This window comes from Anoplolepis gracilipes, chromosome 9 (genome assembly GCF_047496725.1).
Source record: "Anoplolepis gracilipes chromosome 9, ASM4749672v1, whole genome shotgun sequence".
In the NCBI taxonomy this organism is placed as follows: Eukaryota; Metazoa; Arthropoda; class Insecta; order Hymenoptera; family Formicidae; genus Anoplolepis; species Anoplolepis gracilipes.
Window position 1 is genome coordinate 13,144,260 of NC_132978.1, and position 21,066 is coordinate 13,165,325.

General features: G+C 31.7%; 3 protein-coding genes across 3 annotated transcripts in view; 1 reads left to right on the forward strand and 2 right to left on the reverse strand.

The window, feature by feature from the left end:
- Root (ciliary rootlet coiled-coil, rootletin) overlaps positions 1-16,428 on the forward strand; it is a 31,001-nt gene extending 14,573 nt beyond the window's left edge. Inside the window, exons 18-37 of the mRNA XM_072899718.1 lie at positions 51-266; positions 358-559; positions 680-792; positions 874-1,050; positions 1,120-1,227; positions 1,302-1,481; positions 1,818-2,030; positions 2,101-2,403; positions 2,585-2,968; positions 3,095-3,364; positions 6,969-7,155; positions 7,549-7,783; positions 8,111-8,345; positions 8,498-8,829; positions 8,913-9,030; positions 9,219-9,516; positions 9,607-9,823; positions 9,912-15,600; positions 15,700-15,873; positions 16,014-16,428. Coding sequence (XP_072755819.1) covers positions 51-266; positions 358-559; positions 680-792; positions 874-1,050; positions 1,120-1,227; positions 1,302-1,481; positions 1,818-2,030; positions 2,101-2,403; positions 2,585-2,968; positions 3,095-3,364; positions 6,969-7,155; positions 7,549-7,783; positions 8,111-8,345; positions 8,498-8,829; positions 8,913-9,030; positions 9,219-9,516; positions 9,607-9,823; positions 9,912-15,600; positions 15,700-15,873; positions 16,014-16,151 — 9,789 coding nt within the window. The 3' untranslated portion in view covers positions 16,152-16,428. The remainder of the gene's footprint in view (positions 1-50; positions 267-357; positions 560-679; positions 793-873; positions 1,051-1,119; positions 1,228-1,301; positions 1,482-1,817; positions 2,031-2,100; positions 2,404-2,584; positions 2,969-3,094; positions 3,365-6,968; positions 7,156-7,548; positions 7,784-8,110; positions 8,346-8,497; positions 8,830-8,912; positions 9,031-9,218; positions 9,517-9,606; positions 9,824-9,911; positions 15,601-15,699; positions 15,874-16,013) is intronic.
- Positions 4,041-6,499, reverse strand: LOC140669707 (uncharacterized). Its single transcript, XM_072899747.1, has 3 exons — positions 6,026-6,499; positions 5,330-5,631; positions 4,041-4,416 (listed from the first exon to the last, which is right to left on the reverse strand). The coding sequence occupies exons 1-3, from the start codon at positions 6,177-6,179 to the stop codon at positions 4,315-4,317; spliced, it is 558 nt and encodes a 185-aa protein (XP_072755848.1). The 5' UTR covers positions 6,180-6,499; the 3' UTR covers positions 4,041-4,314.
- Positions 16,429-16,568: 140 nt separating the features above from the next.
- On the reverse strand, positions 16,569-18,551 carry Ppan (Brix domain-containing protein peter pan). The gene is made up of 6 exons (XM_072899746.1): positions 18,441-18,551; positions 17,926-18,206; positions 17,625-17,835; positions 17,225-17,551; positions 16,798-17,131; positions 16,569-16,714 (listed from the first exon to the last, which is right to left on the reverse strand). Exons 1-6 carry the CDS (start codon positions 18,453-18,455, stop codon positions 16,626-16,628), a joined length of 1,257 nt encoding a protein of 418 aa, XP_072755847.1. The 5' UTR covers positions 18,456-18,551; the 3' UTR covers positions 16,569-16,625.
- Positions 18,552-21,066: the final 2,515 nt, after the last annotated feature.

The following is a 21,066-nucleotide window of genomic DNA, read 5'->3' on the forward strand; positions in this document are numbered from 1 at the left end:
TTTTTTCATTCAATTCGGCTAACATATAATGCGAGATTTTTTCCTTATAGGTTGTTGACCTGGATAATAGTTTGGAAGTTACGCGACAAGAATTGGGAAAGTTACGCACGCGGGCGGACGAGGAAGATGAAAGATGGCGTACTCGAGAGCAAGAGTTGTTGGTGCGTCTCGAGGATAGCCGCTGTCGCGAGAGAAAGCTGGAAGATCAGAAGCATAATCTGGAAGTCTGCTTGGCCGATGCCACGCAGCAATTGCAAGAATTGAAGGTATTTTCGAAGACGGACAACAATAAGATATGACAACGCAACTTGTATATTGATTCGTATTAAAATTAAAAATATATATTTATAATATCAGGCGCGTCTTGGAGGATCTGAAGGAAGGGTGAGAGCTCTCGATGCTCAATTATCACAATTGGAAACCGCTAAAAAGGAAGTGGAGCAGAAATTGAGCAGCGTAGGGTCCACGCTCCGCCGTATCGCCGGTATTCAAATGGACGGGAGCGTAAATATGCCATTTAAATTGATGAGTCCATCGAGAAGATGGAGTCCGGCACGTGGTAATTTATAAAATAAAATCTCTTAATTTAATTCGCAGCAACGAAACACTGTTATTATCTTACAGTGGAATTAATATATATATATAACATGCAATTAATATATAACGTATTTTAATCAAGTGCAAGATCACGGTGACACTAGTAAAGATATCATATTGGATGTTGATCCTGAAGCTATTAGAAAGGGTGTGCGATCACTTATGCAACAAGTTGCCCAAATCGAACGCGAGAGAGTATGCTAAATTTTAACAATTAAAAATTATATAAGTTATTGATTAGTGTTACAATAAAATCTATGATTTAATAAATTGTAGGACGATTACAAAACGGAACTGTGTAGCTTGAAGAAACAGCTGAAAGAATCTCAAGAGAATCAAAGTAATACAGATGTAAAGGTCAATAATCTTATAACTAATATTCGTACGCTTCAGGAAGAGAAAAAATCTTTGGAGGCGAAACTGACTCAAAAACAAACTACCTATCAAGCACAGGTATATCTTTTTATATATCTTATTCTATATTTTTCATTAAAAAGGCATTAATATTTATTTAATTTTTAGCTAGATGTATTGCAACAAAAAACAGAAGAATGTGAGCAATTATGTGAAAAACTGACAATCTTAGATTTAAAGATCAGTACCGACTCGGAAGAGAAATCTCAATATGAGGTATGATTTAAAAGAAATATTCATAATCATTATAATCTAATTGAAAGTGTATATAACACTTTGTATTTATGTAGGATAAATTCGAGAAAATGAAACATGAATTGAACAGATTAGAAACGGAAAAACGCAACCTTCAGAAAGAGGTTCGCCATAGCGACTCTCGCGTAACAGAAATGGAATTACATAGAATGTCTTTAGATGGTGATTTCCAAAGATTGCAAATGATGCTGCAAGAAAAAGAAGCGCATATTCAAGTAAGATTAAAACATTTATTCTATAAAATACTTTTCCTGATCTATAAAATATATGTATCTATATTTTAGATACATAAATAAATGACAAAATGCCTAACGATTCGTAGTAATTAAATTCGAAATTTAAAAAATTGCAATTAAGATATTTATTGTCGCAATTGATTGCTTTAATTGTCCATAATACAGTCTGTATTTTAAAATAAAGACATTTTTATTCGAGTCAATTATAATAATTTAGTCCATAAAGATAATATTTCTTTGAATTTGGAATTTAAATATAAATTTAAATTAAATATAAATCTTATAAACGCTGTTTTTTTTTCTTTTTCTTATTAGAAATTGCAAGATCGTTTTGATACGCAAAGCCGCACTGTAACAAATCTAGAAGAACGTTGCGCATCCTTAAAATCTACCATAGAGCAATTAAAACTGGCGTTAGAAAAAGCATCTGTCACAGAAAGCGAACTCAAGAGTGAGATGAATCTATTACAACATAATATAATAGAGATCACTGCTTCCTCTCAAAATAACAATGAGAAACTCAAACAGGTAAAAGACTATTTAATATATAGGCTATTAGCTGTTTATTCAAATTATTAAACACTTATTTTATCTTCAGCTGCAGAAACAGCTTTCAAATACCGAAAATGAGCGTAGAATATTATCCGAACGCCTAGAAACGGTTCAGCAGACTCTAAGCGATTTAAAACATACGAATCAATCACTGATTGATCAAAATGCGCGGCTACAGAATGAGTTGGCTAATAATGAAGTGCAACGATCAGCTTTAGAATCACAATTGAGATTATCTACCTGGCCACCGGAAGGCAGTGCCAAAGATGAAGAATTACTACGTCAATTGCAAACTGTTCAAAGAGAAAGAAGTGAGATGAGAGGAAAAGTGGATGCTCTTAATGACAAGGTAAATGTAAATGATTTAATTTTACACAAGTGTTACAAACTCTTGCAGAGAGAAAGAGAGAGAGAGAGAGAGAGAGAGAGAGAGAGGATGGGGGGTGGGAGAAAGAGAATAAAAAAATACTATAAAAAAATTAAAAATTTCATATTTATATATAACAAATATATATATATTTTTTTAATAGGTGAAATTGTTAGAAGCTGATAAACGTAACTTAGAACGTCAAATTGTTGCGAGCAAAACGAGTGTTCGAAGCAAGAGTTACGAACGTCCAGAGAAAGCACACATAGAACTTTTGGGCACTAGTTATAGCCTTGATAATTTGGAGCATGAAAACAGAGAATTAAGATTAAAGATACGTAAATTGGAGACTCAATTGGCGGAAAAGGAGGCCGAACTTATACGAATCAAGTCAACTTATTTACATTCCCCCCATTCGTTATTGGACACAAGTCGAGACAGAAGTGGAGAATTAGAACGGATCAGAGCCGCGCAATTGCAGGCTGAGAAATTATTAGAGGCGAGAGAACAAAGTCATCGTCAGCAAGTTTCACGTTTAGAAAATCAGGTCTTTATATCTATAATAAAATATAGACTTTTATAATAGAATATAGCGTATCGTACATAATATCTATCATAAAATTGTTTAAAAAAATTCGTACAGATATAAAAAATATATATATTTTTTTTGTAGATACAATTACTACGAGAACAACTCAATCAAGAGATAAAGCGCAGACAATTATACGTTTTGCGGAGTTCACGGGCCGGTAGGGAAATGCAACAATTGCGACAAGCATTGGGCGATTCTCTGAGAACCGTGGCGCAAGATCCGTCACTAGATGCGGTATTACTGGAACATGAAGCGCGTAAATTAGACTCTACATTGACTAGTACCACTAGTTTACCGCCGTCATTAGCTTTACCTGCTCCACCTTCGTCTCACAGATCCGGCACTCCGTCACAATTCAAATAATGCGAGAAATGACTGTACTTTCTCTGGAAACTGCCATTATCACAAGTAATACTTATATATTTATACAAAAGTATATAAGTACCTATATAAGTAGTTATATTTCTTGAGAATATAAAGTACAATCGTTTGTGCACGTAAAAATGTCGTTCAGTGCGCTTCAACATCATATATCAAAGTCATTACTTAAAGAAGGCATACGAGATCATTAATCTAATTTGACAATTCATGAATTAATAATACTTCTTAATATTTTACATTTTAAGATAAAGATTTTTTAATGACATTTTATTTGATATACGATTTTTATATTGAACATATTGAATTTTTATCAAATTTTTTTATACAGATTTTATGCTTCCAAATAATTATATATATATTTGAGATACAAACATACAATTTATTAATGCATATAAAATGTACGTGAAAGTTTTTGTGATATGACATATATACATTTTACAAGAATACTTAACTAAATAATAATATTTGCAAGTTTCTTTTTCTATGCCAATTCTTGTCTAGTTATTTAATTACAAAGAAATAGTTGCATAAGTCAGTTTAATATTAATTAAATTAATGCATATAAAAATGATCTCTTTTTATTTTATCTCATAACATTTATACTTATATATTCAAAAGCATATATTAATATATAAATTACTGTCTAATATTTATTAAGGCTTTATAGCAAAAATTTTAATACAAGTTGAATATGTACTAGTCAACAATCCGTCCATTAATATTGTGATTAATTTATAAATTTATTTATTTAGATAATATATAATGTGTATAATATTGCATTATTTTTGACGTAAATAATTGAAAAGACATATTATAAAAGGAAAGCTTGTGACTCTCGTGTAATGAGAAGTGCTTATAAAGTAGGTGGCAACAGTAAGAAAAAAATGCTATGTTTAGTCTCATTTTGAGACCAAAAAAAATCAGCAAACAAGAGCATTGTAGAGATATACGCTTCTGATTATCAGATAGAGATGCAACGTAACTGAGCCATTTGTTAACGTAAAGTGTAGAGAACGGTAATGCTGTAATATACAGCAGAGGATTAAAAAATACAGACATAGATGACAGAGTGGACTGTGTCTGTTCTTTATTATTAAGAATATAGACATCGAGTCCTGTGCACTATATGTAGCCTGATACAGGATGATTGGAAGAATTTAACGACTCTATTATTTATGCTTCGTCTATTCTACAATGCAGTTTTATCAACTAAGACACTTTTTGTACCAAAAATTGATTATCAAGAGAATTTTACGTTAGTTTAATTATTTGTAATACAATCTGTTATGAAAAAAAAATCTCTAAAAATTTGTATTTTTTATCAAATACAAATAATGAAAGTTTATAAATCGAACGTCATCATATCGACTACATTTTCATGCAAAAATTTTGTCAGGTCTATAATATTATATAGGAAAATTGTCATATATATTGTACTACGTTAAACTCTATTTCACATTCACACTTTTTTAGAAATATATATATATATATATATATACGGTATACGCCCAATAAACGCTAGATATTCCTAAAATATTCCAATCGTATTTGAATAGTAGAGAAATGTTTATAGAACGTTCAAATAATTATGAAATATTCAGAATATCCTATAAACATTATCTGGATGTTTAATAAGATTAACATTTAGTGTAAACTTTGATATATGTATGGAACATAAAAAATTAAATAAAAAAATAGAATAAAATAGTACACAAAATGACAAAAAATCAGAACATTTTGTGTTTATTTGAATATTCTCTGTACATTCTTTAAATATTCCATAATATTTTGCAATAATCTTGTTCATTTTGAATTTGAGAAACATTTTATAAATATTTGAGTAATATCTAGCGTTTACCAGGCATATAAATCTTAAAAATATCATTGTTAAATATATGTTATTGAGTTATATATTTGAAATTAAATATCACTCACCACATATCCGCATATTTCAATATCCCACTTTAAATAAGAATGTAGCAAGAAAAATAAAAATATCAACCTCAATAAAAACTCGCGTCCAAATGTATTAGCTATAGCATCAAACATATGTTCGACAGCCAGAGGTATTATACCAGGTTCTTCTGGTGTGCCCATCATAGTATATGTTCTTCCAGAACTTGTTTGTCTATAAGCAAATACAGTGCCATTAAACCCTTTTACTGCAGCGTCGACAATAGGCTTTACAATATTATTAAACACATCATTGTTACTGGCATTTGTATCAAAAATATGATCTATAAGATTAACAATAGATTAATTTAAATAATATATTTGGCAAGTCTTATTGTTAAATCATGGATAAAAAAAAAACAATAAAAACTAGTTTATCGATGCAAATTATATCTATGCAATAGATTAAAATAGATTATTAGCGATAGATTACAACAGATGTCTTTCTTTATTCCATGTTACATTTTCTGCATTTTCTAAAATAAAATAAATACATATTCGGACGATGTAAAAGAAAAATTGTTACAGAAAGTATAACTAGAAAAATCCAACCTAACATGTCGACACAGCACAAGATTTTTCAAGTTAAGATTAAGTTATAAAAATAAGTAAACTAAAGATAAGTGAGAGACATGTATTTTATATCGAAATTTGGATTTGAAGTCTGAAGTTTCGTACCAAATTGGAATCCACCGTCGCCTCGTTTTTTCAATTCTGCATCGGTTGGCACGATGCTGTTTCCTTGAACCAGCCACTGTATCGGCAAATTCTCGTCTTCCTCTCGCCTAATAATTGGCCTGACTTTGATTGCTACTTTTATACTGTCAGACATTGTGTGAATAATATTATAGTATAACTTAACAATTTAAGGGAAGACAAGTTTTATCGCCGCCTTTGCACAACAATGTACGCACACAATGTCACCAACGATCTTCGGCTTCGGCTTCGGCGAGACACGTTGACGCACGTTAAACTTTGTTCAAATTCGAAACATGTCTCGCGCGTGCGCGTCAATAGTCACGTGACATGTGACGACACCAGAGAGAAGCGTGAGAGACGCCACGGCCCGGTTTTACGTGATCCCTTAAAGTCACTAGATTTATAAATCTAGTGACTTTATGATCCCTGAAAGCGATACGCCCTCTGTGGACATAAAAACGTGGACATTGAACTACATAGCCAACAAATTATTTTTAGGTGAAAGTGAATAAGCAAAATGTGTTAATAAATTTTGTGGACATAGCACGGATCGCAACCAAAACTGTGCGCATTATGTGTTATTCATTGAGAACATTCGTGGACATTGGCTATGTAGTTCAATGTCCACGTTTTTATGTCCACAGAGGGCGTATCGCTTTCAGGGATCATAAAGTCACTAGATTTATAAATCTAGTGACTTTAAGGGATCACGTAAAACCGGGCCGTGGCGTCTCTCACGCTTCTCTCTGGTGTCGTCACATGTCACGTGACTATTGACGCGCACGCGCGAGACATGTTTCGAATTTGAACAAAGTTTAACGTGCGTCAACGTGTCTCGCCGAAGCCGAAGCCGAAGATCGTTGGTGACATTGTGTGTGTACATTGTTGTGCAAAGGCGGCGATAAAACTTGTCTTCCCTTAAATTGTTAAGTTATACTATAATATTATTCACACAATGTCTGACAGTATAAAAGTAGCAATCAAAGTCAGGCCAATTATTAGGCGAGAGGAAGACGAGAATTTGCCGATACAGTGGCTGGTTCAAGGAAACAGCATCGTGCCAACCGATGCAGAATTGAAAAAACGAGGCGACGGTGGATTCCAATTTGGTACGAAACTTCAGACTTCAAATCCAAATTTCGATATAAAATACATGTCTCTCACTTATCTTTAGTTTACTTATTTTTATAACTTAATCTTAACTTGAAAAATCTTGTGCTGTGTCGACATGTTAGGTTGGATTTTTCTAGTTATACTTTCTGTAACAATTTTTCTTTTACATCGTCCGAATATGTATTTATTTTATTTTAGAAAATGCAGAAAATGTAACATGGAATAAAGAAAGACATCTGTTGTAATCTATCGCTAATAATCTATTTTAATCTATTGCATAGATATAATTTGCATCGATAAACTAGTTTTTATTGTTTTTTTTTATCCATGATTTAACAATAAGACTTGCCAAATATATTATTTAAATTAATCTATTGTTAATCTTATAGATCATATTTTTGATACAAATGCCAGTAACAACGATGTGTTTGATAATATTGTAAAGCCTATTGTTGACGCTGCAGTAAAAGGGTTTAATGGCACTGTATTTGCTTATGGACAAACAAGTTCTGGAAAAACATATACTATGATGGGCACACCAGAAGAACCTGGTATAATACCTCTGGCTGTCGAACATATGTTTGATGCTATAGCTAATACATCTGGACGCGAGTTTTTATTGAGGTTGATATTTTTATTTTTCTTGTTACATTCTTATTTAAAGTAGGACAGCTCTTTAACTTTTACAGGTTATGTTATTACAGAGTAGAATATTTTCATTCAAATTTTTCATTTTTATTCATACAGCAATATGACAGTAGGATTGAAAAATTCAGATTTTTTGCTTATCAGATGATTGTTCCAACATTGAGCTATTCTGCTTATCTGATGTATTTATTAAGATAAAAAAAATAATTTTTAAAGTCAAAAAAGAATATTTGGTTATATAAATTATAACATTGATGAAAAGATTGTAGCACTTTTTATTAAAGAATTTATTAATTCTTTTAGAGTATCTTACTTAGAAATTTATAATGAAAAAGTCAATGATCTCTTAAGTAAAGGCTCAATAGATTTAAAAATACACGAAGATGTAACTGGTCAAGTGTTTGTAAAATCTAAAGAAGAGGTCACAAACTGCCCAGAAAATGTTTTATCGATAATGAACAAAGGTAATAAACACAGAAGAATAGGTGAAACAAATATGAATGAGCGAAGTAGCAGGAGCCATACGATCTTCAGAATTGTAAGAATATCAATTTTCTTTAATTTTATGTATAAAATTTTTTAAGATTATCATTAATATTTATAAAATTTTTTAAGATTATTCATTAATATAATCTATTGCATGTTGTCAGTTTAAAGTTTAAAGCAGAATAAAATTCTATACTGTTGTAGACAATCGAGAGTCGAGAAGCTAGTGCTGGCTCAGATGGCGCAATACAAGTATCGCAATTAAATATGGTAGATCTTGCGGGTTCGGAGAGAGCATGGCAAACAGGAGCTACTGGAGAACGTTTTAAAGAGGGACGTCATATTAATTTATCTCTTTCTACATTAGCACTAGTAATAAAGCAGTTGAGTGAGTCGCAAGACTGTCCAAAATATGTAAATTTTCGAGACAGTAAATTGACGAGATTATTACAAGCATCTTTAGGCGGCAATGCAATGACTGTGATCATATGTACAGTAACTCCAGCTACTCTCGACGAAACTCAATGCACATTGTCGTTAGTATATTTTTAATGTTTTTATTTCTTGTAACAAATATATTTTGCAATATATATCAAATATATTTAATTTCAATGAATAGATTTGCATCTAGAGCTAGAAATATAAAAAATAAGCCTGAACTGAATGAAGTTATGTCTGATGGTGTACTTTTGAAGCGTTACGCAAAACAAATAGATATATTACATACAGAATTAGAGGTAAGTGTAAGTTATTATAAATATCTGAAAATCTTTTATTGCTTTATATAAAAGATGTAGAAATGATATGCTGATTTCTCAACGAATTTTAAATATAAATCATTCTTTATACATTACAAAATGATAAAAAATTTATTAACTTAAAAATTTATTAACATATTACTACATAATGAATTTATTTTTTTCAGAGAATGAAACAACTAACTCAATCGACCGATTTTCAAGAAATGGAATCTAAAATGCAAGAAAAAGATCGTGTTAATAAAAATCTTGAAGAACGTATTAGATTATTACAAACTCGGATAGTTCATGGCGATACTCACAATAATACAGAATCATTCAAGCATAAGGAAAAAAGAAGACAGACTTGGTGCGGCACTGGTGGATATAGACTAAATCCATTTCCAACAACACACTTGTCACCAATTAAAGAAGTGTCACCTCTTAAACTGCATAGTAGAAAAACGGCTGATATTGTGGATACATGTAGGTTTTACTTTTATAGGATGCAAAAAAAATAATTTAGAAAGTTGAAAATTTAAATTAAAATTATTTATATATATATTATTATTATAGCATCTCAAATAGCTCTTGCCGATTTTGAGCTGGAGCTTATGAACAGCGAAGTGGATTGCGAAGAAGAGATGGAAAGTGATGAAGATACGTTTGTTTTGTATCGAAAGGACAATCGGGTGAAATTTACAGATGATGTAATTCATAAATCACCGCCTATGGATTTTACCGTTCGTGACATCTTACCTGAAAAAATTGATATATCCATACAGACTGAAAGGTAATAATATTAAATACAATTAATCTGTTTAATATATATTTAGTTTACAGTTAATTTAATCACACTCTTTTTTCTGTTATTTAAATAGTAATTCATCTCCCGACACGCCAAAAAAGACTTTACGAGAGAGAATGCACATATTGAAGGAAGAATATTTACAGCTTCAAGAATTTACGACTTTAGAGAAACAATTATTTATTGACGATCATTCTTCCGAAATGAAAAATAAACTTGCAAAACTCTCAACGTTAGAAAAGCAAGTGGAAACTAATACATTTGATAAGCAAAGCTATGAATTTGTAATATCTGAACTGCGTAAAAAATTAACTGCTGCCGAATCGCGTTATATTTTGGCAGAGGATAAATGGAATATGCAAGCAGCAGAATTACAAAGGATACCTGACTTAGAAAAGAAAATTGCACAATTCTCTGCACAAGAAATAGAGACGCAAAACATTCCAAAATTACAAAAACAGATAGAAGAGCTTACAGCCGAAAAAAACGGGTACGAACATGTTGCTTCCGATTTACGAAAAAAGCTTAAAGAATCTGAGCAACACAATATTATACTGGAAGACAAATTAGCGGTCCAGAATGTAAAATTAGAAAAATCATTTGAACAATCTTTGTCACAAAATGATAATATGCAGCAAGTAGAATTGGAAAATCAAATTACCGCTATCTCCTTCCAAAATAATGAATTACAACATCAAATAATAGACCTTCAAAATAAGTTATCAGAAACAGAATTATCCAAAAATTCGATGAAAGATAAATTAGACGGGCAACAAAAACATTTTCAAGATCTAGAAGAACGCATTAATAATCTTGTATGTGAAAAAAATATATGTGAACATACCATTTGTGAAATGCAAAATAGATTGAAGGAAGCGGAAGAAGCCAATTTTTTAATGCAGGATAAAATAAATGAGCAACAAATAAAAATTCAAAAATTTCAAAATCAAGAGAAACAGATTGAACAACTTGTTTCTGAGAACAATGAACTTAAACTTACCATTAGTGAACTACAAGAGCAATTCATAGAAGCAGAAATAAGAAATAATACAATGGAAGATGAGATTGGAGATCAAGATGATCAATCAGATTCACATAAATTACACTTAGAAAGACAAATTCAAGATGTTATAAAAGAAAAAATGGAATCTGAACAAATCAGTAGTGAACTAATAGATAAATTGAAAAAGATGGAACTAATGAATAGTTCAATGAAAAATCAACAAGAATTATATATACAAAAGACAGGTGATTTAGAGAAACAGGTTAAAGATCTTGCAATTGAAAGAAATGAATTTGAAGGAATAGTTGCTGAATTAAAAGAAAAATTGAAAGAAACCGAATTAAAAAATAATTCATTGAAAGACAAATTAATTAAATATGAAACAAACATATGTGAACCTGATAGTCTAGATAAAGAATATATTATTTCTGACTTGCAGGAAAAATTGAAAGCAGCCGAGTTACATAATAACTCAATGAAGATGGAATTAAATGCACAACAGGTCGAAGCACAGAAAACTATCGACGAGCAAAAGAAATGTATCGAGGATTTGAAGAAAAATGATAATGAAATTAATCATTTAAAAAGTCACATAAACGACTTGCAGGATATCATTCAAGATATACAGAAAGAACAAGCATCAACAAAATTGATATTGGATCACGACTTGAGCAATGGTGATTCTTCAAAAGTTATGGAGGATTTATCAACTACTATCTCCTTAGACGATAGTGCTAAATTATCGTCAGATCTCGTAAAAACTGAAGAATTAGAAATAAAACATGCCGTGCAAAGTTTAAAGGCAGATATAGAAAAGTTAGAAAAAACTATTTATCTGTTAACAACAGAGAATAGTGATTTAACGAATAAATTGTCAGCAGAGAAGGCGTGTACCGAGAAATCAACTATTCATTTTCAACAGACGATTGACGAACTTTATGCGCGAAACTCGAAGATAATGGAGGAAAAACTTGAGTTAAAGAATGATTTGACAATTCTCAACGAACAGATGGAAACCTTACGTTCGAGGATACCTGAAGTGAACTCAAACGAAGAACAAATAATTCTCAAGTACGAAGAACAAATTAGCACACTTACAGTAAAAAATACAGAATTATTATCTAATGTCACAGATACAATGAAAGAGCTTGAAATGTTAAAAGAGAGTAAATCACTTTTGTACGAACACGATTGTATATACAAGGATGAATTAACTGATCTTACGGCAAAATATAAATATTTGACAACTGAGAACAATGAACTTTCAACTAATGTAATGGATAAAATCGAAGAAAATGATGAATTAAAAGAAGAATGTATTATTTTAAAAAATAAATTAGAATTATTATTGAAACATGAAAAAGATAGTAATAATGATGAGGAACAATTGAGAATGGAGAATACTTTATTGAAAACCGAACAAGCAGAGTTAAAAGCTAATATAAAAATGTTAACCGAAGAGAACTTGAAAATATCTAATCAGTTAGTGGAGACCTTAGAAGATTTGGATAATGTGCAAAAAACTAATTCTTCCAATAATACTTTGCAATTATCGACGTTATTTAATGAGACTTTAACAATGAATGATATAATAGACAAATCTATAAAAGATGACAATGCCGAAGCAACAATCTCACAACTACAAGAGAAAGTTATGCATCTTACGTTTCTTAATAGAAAACTCAGCGATTTAAAATTAAGCAATTGTACTCAATGTGCCCATCTGCAAGAAATGACTGAAAGTCAAAGACTACTGAAACTCAAAGTGAAGGCTCTCACTCATAAATTAGAGGATTCACAAAGAAAGTTTGACCGTGAAGTTGCAAAGAGCGATTCACTTATTCTAAAAGCTAAAGAGGACGTAAATATAAGCATATGTAACTCATCTCTTAATACCAGTTTTGTAGACAATATGTACGTTAGTCATGTTCAAGAAAGACTTCAATCTCTAAATAATGAATTACAAATTTTGAAAGAGGATCACGCTAAATTATTGGATTACAAAGAAAAATATAATGAAGTCGAAGAATTACAAAATAGCAGTGTTACAGATTTGTCGCTGAATAAAGATCATAATACCAGCGTTAAGAAATCTCCAAGCAAAACTTCGTTGAGACTAGAAAATATGGCAAAAGACATAAGCCATTTGCAAACTGATTTTGAAAAAATGAAGGAAGAAACTGCAAGACTCAAAAAAGATCTTAGCAAATTTACTAATGAAAGAGACTCTCTACTGGATGAAATTAAATTCTTAAAAATTGCTAACGAACAGTTATTGCAAAAGATGTCGGAAAGTGATCTGTATTTAGAAAAAACAGACATCCTTGAAAAGGAAATAAGAGACATGACCCAAAAGTTGCAGGAATATTCTGTGAGATGTAAAGAAGTTGAGGATGGAAAACTCGTTGTTGAAACTGAAGTGGAATTCCTAAAAGTAGACAAAGCGGAGAAAGAACAAACGATAAACGAATTACGTCAAAGCCTTTCCTGTTTGCAACAAGAGTTAGATTTAACAAAAAGAGAGAAAGAAGAACTTAACAGAAACAATCTTTTGGAGCAAGAGTATGAAGAGAAACTGGAATCGCTAAGATCAACAAATGAGGAATTGATTAATTCTAAAGCAACTGTTTGTCAAGAATTTGCTAATTATTGTAAAGAATCGGAAAATAAATTGACCGCACTAAACGAAAAAATAAACAAATACATTTCTGAAAACGATTATTTAAAACAAGAATTGATTAAACTGCGTGACATAGAAAATAAATTTGAAACGATGAGAAACGAGTATCAATCTAAATCTCAGCAAGATAAAACGTTAGCCGATGATAACAAAAAGCTCAAGAATGTATTAAACGATATTTCTAAGAATATTATTAAAGAGATTAAGTCTCTCAAATCGAAAGTTGATGCTGAAGAAGAATTTTTACACAAATCGGTGAATGAGCTATTTCAGATATTTTTACAAACCATCGTAATGAAAGAAAAAGAAATAATGAAAACTATGCGAGATAACTTTAATAAAGAGAAGCAAAAACTCGAGGATGATAAACGGCAGAGTGTGGATGCAGAGAAACGTATAACATTGTGGACGAAAGAATTGGAGAGCGAGATAGAGAAACTCCAAGGAGATTTATCCCAACGAGAAGCTGTATCTGATGGATTGCAAAAAGAGATTGTGCGTTTGGAGAAACTTTTAGAAGATAATAATCGCGAACGAGATACGTTGCAAGAAAAGAACAGTCTACTCGAAATGGATCTCAATACACAAATTGAATTTAATAAACATTCCAAGATGGACACAGTGACTGAAGAAGCCATTAATATTGCTCAAAAACGGGAAAGACAAGCGCAAGAAGCGATCAAGAATAAAGAAGCCGAATTTCAGATCAAGTTAAAATCGGAGAAAGACACGTATTGTAAACGAATAGAAGATCTCTCGTGTACGATAGAATCGCTTAAAACGAAAACTATGGAATTGACGGGCAACATTGAAGGCCTCGAAGCTAATCAAGAGCAATTGAAGAACATTATTGATTTGAAAAACAACGAATTAATGAAGAGTGATCAAATTATTAAAAAAATGCAGTTCGAATTGGAACAACTCACAGAAAGTCATAACGATTTGAATTGTGAATTGGAAAAGAAGGACTCGCGTATCGCGGAAATTACAGAACTTTTAAAAACTAAATGTGACAATCTTACGGAATATAAAGCTCAGTTGGAGACGAATGTGTCGGAGAATATGTACCTGAAGCAACAAATTAGCGAACGGAAAGCTAGTATAGAGCAATACAGACTGGAGATTGAGATACTGAAGATGGAAAATAAGAAAGAGATAGATGCGATTAAAGATAAATTGAATTTCGAGGAATTGACGAGTATCGAATTGAACAAACAAATAGCCGAATTAAATAAGAAGAACGCTGCTTTGACGGAAGAAATAAATACCTCGAGAGACAATTATACGATGTTACAACATAAGTGCATTACATTAGAGAAAAGAGTCAGAAATAGTACGAGTAAGATTCAAGCGGAGGAACAAATGGAAGAATTGAAGGACTTGAATAGATCTTTGCGAAATAATTTGGATGGTGCTAGTAATCGGATAATAGAGCTACAAGAAGCCAAAGCTGAATTGATGAAGCAATTGGTTGCTTTAAACAGTCAATATGATGCCGCGTGTAAAGATAATCAAGAATTAAGGGAGATGTCATCATATAGGTCAAAATATAGCGATACGTACACAACTTGTGAAAAGTACGACGCTTTGCTACGGGAGAAAAATAAAATTGCTTTAGAATTGGAAGCGATAAAAGTTGAATTTGATCAAAAGAACAGAGAAATTGAGGATTATATTAGCAAGGTGAAGGAATTGACCGAAAAGAATACGGAACTTGACCAAGAATCAAACGAGCTGGCTGATGTTATTCATCAACACAATGTTGAAAATGCAAAGCTCGAAGATGAGCTTTGGTCATGTCGCGTCGAAGGTGACGAGTTACGAAACAAGATTAAGGCTCTCGAGAATAAAATTCAGAATCTTCAATCCGTCCAGAGAACAGATGTATCATCCGTTAATTCTCACAATGAAGATTGTAGTTGCACGGCGTTGAAAAATAAGATACGTGAATTACAAATGGAAATTGTATCGAAAAACGGAAAAATCGCGACATTGGATCTGCAAATACAGAGCGGAAGTTTCCCTTATCAGGCCAAGTGTATAGAATTGCAAGAGCATCTATCGGCACATAAAAATAAGGTATATTTCTTTATTGTGTTTCAATTATTTTAATTATGTTATAAAAATTATAGATTCTATCGTAATTTGTTTTACAAATTATACTATTTTTTTTTACAGAATAGCGAACTTAAAACAGAGATTAAACGGCTTCACGCTGCCATGCTGCGTATAAGCGCGAAAGAATGCAATGTATGTAAACAGAGACTTATAAATAGAAGAGATCAGATATGTCAGACGATGCCAAATACACCAAATATACGATTTTGCAGTATGAGCAGTGGCATAATCGAAGTAAGTATACATCATTGCCTTAGAGAAATATATACATAATGATAGAATGTTTTCAATTTTATTTTGTTCAAGTTTTATCGATTATCACTATATTATTATAACTTTTATGTTTTACATAATAATATAATTTTTTTATGCAGAATGATACAAAAATAACGAAATTAGAAAAGGAAAAAGAGTTTATGAAAAATGTCTGCCGTTCTCGGTCGAAAGTTATAAGGGAGCTTGAGGAAAAGATAGCAGAATACGAAAAATTGTTGCCATCCAAAAATTCATGATTGGTAGAATTCGTATTTTATATCGCCATATATTTGAAAAAATTCTCTTTTATTAAAATAGTTTATCTAGTTGAAATAATATATTTTAAGGTTTATTTATATTGTTGTGGTAAAATAATAATTTAATTGAGCAAGATTTTAAAATGTAAAATATAGCTGATAAAAGTGTATAGAATTCAAATGTAAATATTAGATTTTTAATGTTAAGATATGATATATTTTTGTAATAAATATATGATTATGTTATACTTTATGACAATATAACAGTTCAATTTTATATAATACTATATTTTTTACCAATTTTATTACATCTTCAAAGGCACTATATCTGTGATATAAAATAATTAAGTTTAACTTAATCAGGATATAAGGAGATAAAAAGATGTACAACAGTGACTTTGTTACATGAATACACAATTTGAAAAGTAATAGTAATGTATTATTAACTACAGTTCATAAATATTTAACTTTATTCTACGACTTGTCAAGTTTTGCTTTCTTTGATCTGTATTTTATTACATGTTTATGCGATCTCTTTGTACCAATTTTTGTTTGAAACAGATCTGAAATAAAAATTTTATTAAAATTACATTGAATTAAAAATTTGAATATATCTACAAAATATGAACATTCAATATATATTTACCTTTATCAGGTTCTTCTCCTACTTCTTCGCGATAATACTGTGCATCATCATCTTCTTCCAATTTAGTCTCTGCAGCAGATTCTTTTGCAATTTTTTGTAACAACATGTCACTTTCTCTTTTCTTCTGAATTCCTTTAAGCGATTTTTCTTTATGTTCTTGCTTTTGTATTTCCTTCTTTTTTTTATTATCTTCTTGAATTCTCTTTCTTTTTGCCTTCAATTTTTCCTTCTTTTCCCTCTTTTTCTGTATCGCAAGTTTTTCTTCTTCAGTTTTATGTACAAACTCATGGAAAAGTACTTCACCATCGAGAAGTCCAATTTCCACTTTGATTAACTGAAATGAATTTGAAAAGAAAATGTTCAAAAATTGGAATAAATATCTATATACAAATTTATTATAACATTAGCTTTAGATTAATTCTCTAACCTGTAGCGTTATTCTTGGTCCCAATTCGTATAATCTAATTGCACTCTTAGAATTGGCATGATTTCCCCTCGAAGATAATTTTTGCGGTAATGTAACATGACTAATTTCATCATCTTCTGCTTCACTTTCAGACATGGTCGGTTTTGTTAAAAAGTCCGAGATATTTTCACATTTAGATAAATTTGGTATTTTTGCTTGCACTAATTTTTTAACACCTCTCGATAGACCTGTAGGTACAACCTTGATTGCGTAATGTCTAAAGTCAATCGTTTTCGATGTCTTATTGTAATTTAAACATATACAACGACGAATTGTGCTCAAATTAACCTGTAAAAATATTTGTCATTTAACTAATTAACTGTTTAACTTGGTCAGTTAGTTAAGTTTTTTCAATACTTACAGTAGTTAAGTTTATAGTTGGAAACATATTTTGGAATGTGGTGGCTACAAGTTTCAATTGCATGCCCTCTCCACTAAAATTATTTAAGATCACCAATGGAGCATTTTTATAAGCCTCCTCGTATACCATCTGCTTCTTTAACGTAGATATTACATCTCGCGCCAGAGAGAAACTGTGTACTTTAAAAGTAAGGGTAGGCCCTCTGGGCAATCTACAGCAATAATTAATAGTCGTATTAGTTTGAATAATCATAGCTCTAGAGAATTATCGATAAAAAATTTATAAAAAATGAATACAATACTTGCAAAGCTTGAGGTACATTCCTAGTTCCGTCTTTGTAAATATACACATGTGACTGATATGAAAAATACCAGCAATAGAGACAAAGTCTTTAATAGTATTTTTCTTCCGAATCTTTAAGGATGAAGCTGTAAAAGGTTCCATAACTCTACGAAAATCTTTAGTAAGCTCAACAATATGCTCTCCTGGCAAGCCACGATGAAATACAAAAGAATGAGGTGCTTTCACCAACTCTTCCTTTTCCCCCACGTTTATTTGCTTATTTCGCTTAACGCACCTACCCTATATATAAAAATCATGTGTGTTAATAAAAAGAATTTAAACTATCCTTAATATATTAAGAAATTATTTTTCTTTGAACGGATAGTCGTTACAAAAAATATATATAACCTATATATAACCTATACATAACCTATATACAAATGTTTAATAACGTTTATCTTGTTTTTATTGAATATTATTGAATTATTAATTTATATTAATTATAATTATGTTTAGCAAATACTAGAAAAGTACCTTTCGTTTACCCATTTTTTTTTTGCTTTTATTAGAATTCTTTTGAATAATTTTTTCTCTTGTACTTTGTGTCTTCCCCTCGTTCTATCGGTATCCATGCATATTGGTGGATTGGTGCATGCGCATCAACGCGGCCATGCGACTTTAGGCTTTGGGCTTGTTTACACCGACTTAAACACGTACTAAATACTACTGGCCAATCACAGCCATTCCATTCTTTATTGCTGTCGCCACGTGACTACCGACGCGCATGCGCGAACCATGTCAACACGTGTCTCACCGAAGATCGTCGGTGACATATATACATCTCGTCGGTGTGTGACTAACAAGTACATATTTTAAAAATTTGCACCATTCTAACGTCATAATCTTCTAATATCGTATCAGTCTATCGCAGCTCGGAAATTTAAGTTTTAAAATTGGAACGAACAGTTTACTTCATGTCATTTTTCATCTCGTTAAAATAGTTTTTTTTTAAATACTTTGTTGGCCTGTTGGAAACGCGCGCTTTCTTGGATTCTTGCGTTCTTTGGGAAAAAAGAAATAACGCTATAACTTTTACTTTATCTATTATGCATCTTTTATTTTTAGAAAATCAAGGTAAAAAATATAATAAGATATAATAAATATTTCAAAATTTATCTGAACCAACTTATTAAATAATCATGTCAATCGTGTAAACTTTATATTGATTATATTTTTGAAATTATGGTTTTTCGATATAAGTGCTTTTGTATCATCTCTAAATCGTTGTAAATTCATTAATTGATCTCGTTTTATTAGGAATTGTTATACATATAAATGTATAAAAAAGTCTGATGCGTTTTGAGATATGAACTAACAATGGAATTCGAAAACGTTATAAATTTTTAATATATTTTATTTATTGTGTAATATTATAATTTCTTATACATTTATCGCTCTGAACTAAAAGTTTTATTGTCTATTAAAAGTGTCCAGAGAAACTATAACTATTATTATTATTTATATATATATATATGTATATTTTTTATCATTATTATTCATATATATAAAACATATTCTTTTACAACACGATTTACATGCATATAAATACAGTAGAGATATAATTTTATATAAAATAGTATATTTTTTAATATAATAATAGAAAAGCTATATATTAAAAATACTGAATTGGCAAAAGTCTATAAATATAAAGATTTTTATATAAAAGAATTACAAATGCTAAGGAATAACTACTAATTACTGTATAGCAAGCTAATAAAAAAAGAAATTAATGTTAGACTTTGAGGGCCGGATTAAGCGCGGCCGTACAATAATAAATCACGATAACACGTGACTTCCCTTCTCACTGTATTATGAATACCGTGCGAGGGGAACGAGCGGGAAGAAAGGGGCGAGGAGAAGGGGGAGGGGAGGGGAGTGAGTGGGGGGGTGAATATGCACGCAACGTACCTCATTGTCTCGAAGCGCGGGAATCTTCGGCGCGGCTCGTTAAGCAAAGCGAACTCCTCTCACGGTGCAAAGTTCACGGCTGCTTCACGGGGATTCTTATCTATCTAACGCGTGTCTGGGCCCCCATACGATTTTTATCACGGTAATATTATACCTTGACTGCGAGAACGAGTCATAAATCTGTATATTCGCATCCTATACTTAGTATTAAATATGTAGCTATTTGACTCTTTTTGAGAATTTAATTGTTTTACGAGGAAGGTGTCATTATTTGCATTTGACCTAGCGAATAAATTAATAGAATTGTTTTAAATATCCTGGCACGATGACAAATTGCGTGTATATAAATATGAGAAAACTATAAAAATATATAGCGTATGTAATTTAACGCGTCAAAGACCCTATCAGCACACATGTTCAAAAGATGTTTATAGGAGAGCCACAGAATATTAAAACATATTTTTAAATATCCTGCGAATCTTTTATGGACAATCTTTTGAACATGTGTGCCGATAGGGGAAACTCTCATTGATTTAATAAATGAAAATTAATTAGCTCTTATTAGACGAAGAATAAATCTCATGCTTCGATCTCAAGCATGTTGAAATGTTATAAATTGAAATGCATTTTATTAACATATTTTATTTGCTTCTGGAGAATATCATTCCCCTCTTCTCCCCGCCCCCCCCCCCCTCCGCCCCCGCTCCACCCGAAGTAACTGTTTATTCGGCCAACTGAGATCCGCGCGCGCTTTTTACGCCGCTTGTTTACAACTTTTCCGCAAAGATATAAAAGCATGTCTCGCGTTCTATTTCATAGAATTCCTTTGCCCGTCGCAATTCTCGCGTGGGGGAGGGGGGGGGGGTAGAACACGAGGAGCCAACATCAATCACGATACGTCATCCGTTCGCTCGCGTTTAATGGCGACAACAGATGGCGCCAGCAATCCGCGCGATCAAACCGCACGCGGCGTTTCGAACAATCGCGCGTGCCGAAAGGAAATTATGTGTAAACGCGCGCGGCAAAGCCGGAAGCAGCGAAACGGTCGACGACAAGCGGACAAGCGTCGTCCTCACGTCACCTCACATGTGGATGATCCCCTTACACGTCTGTCGCCAGTTCCGTTTTTCGCGGTTGGCTGCGCCTAGTTACGCGCTTCCAATTCTCCCGATACGAATTGACGGCAATGACG